The 8,426-nt window shown below is 28.4% G+C and overlaps 1 protein-coding gene across 1 annotated transcript in view; it reads left to right on the forward strand.

Moving 5' to 3' along the window:
- Window positions 1-8,426, forward strand: part of LOC100158922 (ankyrin repeat and fibronectin type-III domain-containing protein 1) — a 153,934-nt gene that overhangs the window by 68,205 nt on the left and 77,303 nt on the right. The window contains exon 5 of the mRNA XM_016807921.2: window positions 1,681-1,862. Within this exon, the coding sequence (XP_016663410.1) occupies window positions 1,681-1,862 (182 nt within the window). The remainder of the gene's footprint in view (window positions 1-1,680; window positions 1,863-8,426) is intronic.

An 8,426-nucleotide genomic window follows, 5' to 3' on the forward strand; every position in this document is an offset into this window, starting at 1 on the left:
AAAACGTCGGTGAAATTCGGTCGAAACCGTCTACAATATAGTCGCGTCATCCACCTCTACCCTTCAGCTGTTAGGCGTTAGCCGGTGTTATATTGACGTTATAATAATTTATAAAATAGACGCCCGTCCACACACACACACTACACCACACACACACTCACACACATGTTGGTTTTATTTTCAACTTACGTCATCGTGGTCACTACAGGTCCTCAGCGAAGCGGATTTCTAAAACGATTGTCACAGCGCTCTCACCACAGCGCAACGCGTTGTGTGCATTTAGATTTGTTATTATTGAATATTATTATTATAATCATAATGGGTCTAGTTCGACGAATTACTTTACGATACCGCGAACACGGCCACGGAGATTAATGTCAAACCGCCAGCTAGTCGGTGGCTAGTCGTAGCGGACCGAAGATAAGGGATTATCCTCCGACCTCTATTTTATATGTGACCATACCTACGCGTAATCCCGCACTCTCCCGAATTGTCGGAATAAATTATAACCGAAAATAATATTATTATATTATGAAGTACACCGGAACCACTCGTACACGTCGTATAACAACGCGTTCTCGGCGGTACTTAGGTATTATCGGTAGCCATCATTGAGCTTTGCGCGAGATCACCACTACTGCAGACGTCCGACGACCCCATTTCTATATTATGTATATTATAGGCGTACAGCTCTACACGTGTGTGTATGTGTGTATCTTAATATTATATTAATTATATAATAATAATAATATTAATACTTGAGCACGCGATGCTTAATTGATTTTCACGGTCCGCTGACGACTGTTCGTTTGTCGATCGATTATAACCGATTCTCTTGCGAGTGTTATTATTATTCTGAAGTTTATTCTGACTGTAGCGGACTGAAAATTCCGAAAACTTGCTGCGGAAAAATGCAAATATATCGTCAATATTGGTTATCGCTGTGTAATACCATGGTTTATGATAAAATACCGTGTAAAGTATATTGAAGTGTACCAATAATATTGTGAGTTAAACTCGTACAATAATAATATTATGATACAAACATATCTAATTTACTATCTTTGATTGTGAAAGTAATGATTTTTTTCTGACAAACGAGTACCGCCTATATTAACTGTTTAAACACACTTAATTAAAAGTTACATAATTTTTAAATAATAGTTAAATTCGTTGAGTTGTACCATTTTACATTATATTAGTAAATATTATACAATAGCGTAGGGTTAACTGCAATGTCATCATGACTCATGCTAGGTACTTAAAAAGATAATATGTGGGTTGTCACACGATACCTATTAAACTGTGTTGGAAGTAGTATTAAATATGCAGCACAAAAATCGATATTATTTTTAACTTTTCCCATTTATCATAACAGAGAGTCTACCTGTCGAAAAGGGTTCTCGTGGCCAACACGAATAAAACGAATGACAGTCTTCTAGGCACCTAGTAGTAAAAGTTAAAACATATAATATTGAGTACTTGATTAGGCACTATAATATAAGTTATGACGAGTATGTATGTAATGTGTATACGTTGATCGTTGATGATATTCCGCACACTTATTGATATTGATTTTTTTCAAAAGGGCTGAAGGAATCGAATTTTTCATGACGTGTCTACTCAGTGATCTGGTTAAAAACTACCTATTTAAAGTAATAATCGAAATGATGTTCCCAGGGAAGATGAAGAAGATGAAAAGGAAGAAAACGATGAAGAAAAATTAAATGTGAACGACATTTTGGAATGGTTCCCAAGGTCAGTGTCCTCAGATAGCATCGTAGAGTCCACGTATTGTGTGGACTTGGTGAGAAGGTTACCATCTCCATTGTCCATAAAGGTGAAAGGACGATTCTGCCCCGGTAAGTGCGTTGTGTTATATTATATTTTAAGTTTTTTTTATTTCTCGAGACTAGTTCCTCCCTATTGTCCATGTAGTTCTCATCACGGTCCCTTTGACCAATTGATTATTATTATAATTCCTACAGCTAGTGTCTAACGAGGCACTAAAGTGGTTTGGAACATTTTTTTAATAATAACAACACATATATTTTATTTTGAAAATATACTCTTACAAAAACCATAATCGATACAAGTATAATGGACGTACAAATACATTGATTTGATTTAATAAATTAATACAAAAATTAAGAAGAATTATACTATAACTTTTTGTATGATGTCATAAAATCAGTATGGTCCGTTAATAGTATTATAGTATGGATAAAATAACTTTACTCTTGAAGTTATACAATATATTAATATATATGTGTAATAAGATATAGGCGATATTACAATATACAATATATTAATATTAAGATCTTTATTGTTAAAAAGAAACATTTGCTCTCAAATATTAAAAGAACAATATATTAAAACTACTGTCGAATGTCGATACATACACATGGCGATGATATTAGATATTATTTTCTAATATTTAGTTGGTTCTTGAAATAACTATTATATATATCTGCCATATAAGGTTTTGCAACAATACGTTTCATTAACAATTTCCCAGTGGAAATTTAGTTTACTGAATCATATTATTGTGGACTTAGCTCCTTTAATAAATACTCTATACCTGCGAAAATGTTAGCAATGGCTAACACTTGACCTTTATAGAGTGTTGTGCAATTGTTAACCCTAAAAAAATATATCCCAACCAATAAAATTATATGTTGCCCAGTTATTTTTTTTTTTGTATGATATAATACATTATATTCAATAAAAATTCAATTTCACATATAAGTTTACGGATATTTTTACGTACAAATCGTTCAAAGATCAATGCAATGTACAGTACAAATAAAATACTATGATCATCATGAAATCAATTTTGAATTTTTTTACGTGACGATAATATAATATGGAAGTTCGAGGTGTGTATTGTGTAGATACTAAAAGATTAACTTTTAACCATAATGTAAAATGTATAATAATATTATTTTAAAAATTAAATATAATTAAATCCCTAAACGTTTTGTTTTCCCTGTTATGCATGTTTTTATTTCACAACGTTGATAAGGTGATGAAATAATATTATGTTTTATGTTGAAGATTCTCATAATTATAATGTACCTATAATACGTTGATGATAATAACTTAGGTATAGGTTAATAAGTTCCTAAGACCTTGGGTCTGCTTAATATAACTTATAAGTACCTACTTAATGTACATATAACATAGGTACCTGTATATGCAATGTATTTGCGTGCCGCATTTACCATATGAATGATCGTTGATCGTTGGTGTTTAGGTACAATTTAAGGCTAAAAGATAAGTAACACAATTTTTATTTTCGTTGTTGTATTCAGTTCGTTAGTTAATTTCCGTTCAAAACTTTATAGTAAAAGTTTAACGAAAGTTGAAAGAAAATTTGACTCACGGAAAATACCAAACATTCATCAAAATGAAAACTTTTATTATTATTACTTTTTTTTACTACATCTCTTTGTCCATTCATCATACTACGTTAAACATAGAATGATACTTTCACTAGTTTTATGTTACGTATTACTTATAATGCACCATAACTTTTTCACAAATATTGCAAATTTTATTGTCCCAGTGTTTAAAGTTTACAAGTATTGGTATTAAAAAATGTAAGGTAAGATTAACCATAGTCTATTTGTCCATTATATGATTAAATTAAATATATTATTGATTATTATTATTGACGTTGAACATGAATTCACAAAGATTTGTAATAAAAAGGTAACAAAACAAAATACTCACACAATTTATAGTAGGTACCTATTATACTGCAGGTACGTGTATTGTTTTAATTATTTTATCATAATGATAGTATTAATGTTTCAATATGCTGGTAATCTTTAATTTTAATTACTTATTCTGTTCTCATTAGTTTTTCAAAAAACATGCATTGTAACTTTATTATGTTATTCACATACACGCAGTCGTAGTTTGTACGCAAGTCTGTGTGTCTGACGTCCGTATATTATGAGTTTTGACTTAATACTTATAGGTACATAAGTTATCCTTCGTCACTGAATATATTTTTACATTTTTGTCAATATAAAAATGGGAAGTAAACATATTTTTGATTATTATTACGAATATCAAAGACAAACATTATATTTAGAAATGATGAATACGCGGATAACATAATATTTTGTTTGCGACATGAAAATAATACGATGACACAAATATATTTTCAATATTTTTCTTTTGTACATAAGTAAAAATTAGAAATTGTATTTAATGGGTAATGATTAATGACGACGGAGCTCGGAAGCGTGAAAATACTTAACAATAGTAGAATGATTTGAAATCAAATAAAAGTTTTCACCAGGAGACCTTATAAAATTCAAATTAACAAGTAATTGAACATTGTATGTTTGAATGCAAGTGGACAGTGAATACCCTTATTCGTTATTTTGTTTTTCTTTATTTATTTTAAACAAATGTGTTAAAGCAACAACATAATATGCAAAGACATTTTATACAAAAGTATAATAACACTCCTGTTTTACGAAAATCGATTTTTATTTTATCTAACATACATAATACACTAAGGTAGTATATTATTTTAGTAGGTACTTTTATTATGACAACACCTACATACTAAATGATTGAGCACGTCTGTGTTTGATGTCGCTATACATATTATACGCAAATAAATGCATTTAATTTGATTAAAAATGTATAAGTATTAATATGTATTTATGTGTTTGGTTTAGAATAATGTTTAATATTATTAACGTCAATTATACCGTCTTAACGAAATATAATTAATAATAACACTAATGAGAAAAAAATAATAGTCTGTCATAGATGATGGGTGGTCCACTTGGTAGACATTTTGTTATATAAAAATCATATTAAGTAGGTATACCTATATCGTATAAATGGTAAAGGTAACTTATAACTGATTAGAATAAAATGAGACAGATAATCCTATGTTGATAATCATTTCATTTCAATCGCCTTGATCGGAATGAGGTTTGCAGGATATCATAATATTTACGACGTTAGCTAGTACGGAAATTCGTTCACGGTATTTTTTTCAGTTTTTCAGCGAATTTAAAAATCGATTCCAAATCAAACTTATTTTTAAATTTAAATTATTATAATTTGTTTTGCAATTAATTTTTTTAAATTAAATTTTTCTAATTACTTTGTTATTATGATGATACGCGCAAAGTACATATTGTACAACTGTACAATTGTATCACTTATACATATAATATATTATTATACAGTCAGAGAATAGTTTAAATTAGTAAATAATAAGCAGTCTAAAAGAGCTTGATTTCCCTCAATTATGGCCAATTTTATATTAATAACACGGAATTTCATTCATTTACTTCGAATTTTTTTTTCAGTTTAATAAGATATTCTACATTGAACTGGCCAATATAATTTAGACTAACAAGAAAAATCACATTTACAACACTATTAGGTTAGTTTAGCTTAGATGTGTCATTCTTCTGAAAATTCGTTTTCTTCTTACATGCTATATGACATTTATTTGAATCCATTCAAGAAATAGGTTAAAAGTTAATTTGAATTGCACATAAATCTTTCGGTTGAGTTGATTGTAAACATTCATTTAAGATGTTTAAATCTCCCACTCAATTTTTATGTCGGTTGTTGGGTAATAGGAATAAAAAAAAATCCAACGTTAGCTGAATCCAATCGGAAATTTAAGTTGGGAATTTATTTTTTTATTAAAAGTACATCCACGAATATTTAACGTAATTTATTCTGGAGCTAAATCCATACTGACAAAACGTAATATATAACATAAAATATATTAAATATACAGGAAGAAGTTTCTTCTGAGAATTTTGATTTGTATACCTATGCATATGGAAAAATCAGAAAAACAAAATATAAATAGTAATTTCATAATATTATATTGTAACAGCTAATATTCAATTCGTGAGATTTCAAGCTACATTCAAGTAATAATATAATGCCGGTAGTTTATTTTAGTTATTGTTGAAAGGTGTGATTTATTTTCCTATGTATTATAAAAACATAATATTATGAATGAATATAAAAAAAATATTATTTTTGAATTTGTTTGAATTTGAATTTTATTTTTAAGCTTGTATGCACTTCACATTGTATTATTTTATAATAATATAAATACATATATAGTTCGATAAGAATTATATTTCATGTATTCTAAAGAATGACATGAGAAATAAATATAGAATAAAAGTCCAGATGTAAACGGACAAATTAATTGTCGTCACTTATCGTATGCACTAGACATAATATTGTTTCTATAGTACCTATACATACCTTAGGATTTTGTTAAAAATAAAATACGTCCGATTGTTTTGTATATATTTTTAATGAGAATCATACAAAACTTTGCAACTACTAATGGTACATTAATAATACTTGTATACTGTATAGTATGATGTGTTAATCCTAATATATATAAAATAACAGGACTGTTTTATGTACCTACCCATTTTCTGACGACACTATTGAACTTTTTTCCAATTTTTTTTACAGAGTTGTTCCAAACACTGTCCTTGCAGGTGTCATCACGGCTCCCAAATTAACATTTTTTTGTTTGATGGGGTGGAGAGGGGGTGTATTGTATTTAAAAGTTACGGTTTTTAGGGTTCCGTAGCTAAATGGCAAAAAACGGAACCCTTATGGATTCATCTTGTCTGTCCGTATGTCCGTCCGTACCTATGTCACAGCCACTTTTTTCCAAAACTATAAGAACTATACTGTTGAAACTTGGTAAGTAGATGTATTCTGTGAACCGCATTAAGATTTTCACACAAAAATAGAAAAAAAAAATACATTTTAGGGGTTCCCCATACTTAGAACTGAAACTAAAAAATTGTTTTCATCAAACCCATATGTGTGGGGTATCTATGGATAGGTCTTCAAAAATGTTATTGAGGTTTTTATTATCATTTTTTTTAAACTGAATAGTTTGCACGAGAGACACCTCCAAAGTGGTAAAATGTGTGCCCCCCACCCCTATAACTTCTAAAATAAGAAAATGATAAAACTAAGAAAAATATATAATGTACATTACCATGCAAACTTCCACCGAAAATTGGTTTGAACGAGATCTAGTTAGAAATCTTTTTTTAATATGTCATAAATCGTTAACCTCAATATTTACCTTTCATTCAGTCAACTAAAATATAAAAAAAAAAACAAGCCTATATGGGCTCGCATATAGTTAGATCTAAGTCCCATCATTTAGGTACCTAATTATAATGTTTACTTATCAATAACTTAATTTTTTAAAAAATACACTATTATTATAAAACATCGATCAGAGTTACTTATTATTTATGTTACTTGCTGCTACGGAACCCTTCATGGGCGAGTCCGACTCGCACTTGGCCGCTCTTTTGAACTAGTCATTTAAATAATTTAATGATTATTTTTCATAAAGTTGTTCTAAATACTCCTCAAAGTGGTCTATTGTTTCTAATTTTATCGTTACTTTAGAAAATGCAAATTCTGTTGTTTAAGACAGGGCTAAAATTCTAAAAAAAATATCGTTTTTCCGTTTTTGGGTATTTAAACGTTATATAATTTTAGTGTTTAACGTTATTGTACTTTAAAACGTTATACAATTTTAATGTTTAACGTTATTTTACGTTGAAACGTTATTTGATTTTTTCCGCTTAACGTTATTCAATTTTTAAACGTTATTTTAATTTTTCGTTTTTGTTAAAAGTTATAATTTAAAAATAAATAAGGAATTGTTTTTTTTTTTTATATAATAAATTCTACTGTTATTTGTGCCATAATTATCCACACTGTTATTTAAGAATTATGAAATTAGTAGAATTTGTTGGACAGGTTACATTACCTATTTTCAATCTTCCTAGAGTTTTTAGCAAGGAGCTAACTGATCGGGTAACCATTATCAGTTAAACTATTAAGTAGGTATACACCATAAACGATTAAACGAAAGGTAGTTAATGACAATTTGACAACAAGTCTACAACTAACTAAACAACAATAGCAACTTGAAATTATATCAAATTATACTCCAAATAACACGCCCGCATTTTTTCACCAATTAAATCGAACATAAATGGATAATAATTTTATTATTAGTTGAATATTAAATTTACTTATAAAGTAATGAATTCAATATTTATAAATAAACCTGCGATAAAATAAATCGGAAAATATAAATTAGTGTCAATACAGGTTAGCCAACTTTGAATTGTTCATAACTATAAGATTTAAAAAAAAAATTATATTGGTCTCAATGTATAAAAAAAATCACAAACGTTATTTCAAATAACGTTATTTTCAATTTTTTTACGTTACAAATACGTTTATTGTTTATTTTTAATCATGAATTATGATTAATGATATATTATGTTTAATGTTATTCAATTTTTTTCGTTATTCATTTATTGATTTCGTTTATGTTTTTTCATTTTTTTTTCCGTTATAGC

The sequence above is a fragment of the Acyrthosiphon pisum genome, chromosome A1, assembly GCF_005508785.2.
Source record: "Acyrthosiphon pisum isolate AL4f chromosome A1, pea_aphid_22Mar2018_4r6ur, whole genome shotgun sequence".
NCBI lineage: Eukaryota > Metazoa > Arthropoda > Insecta > Hemiptera > Aphididae > Acyrthosiphon > Acyrthosiphon pisum.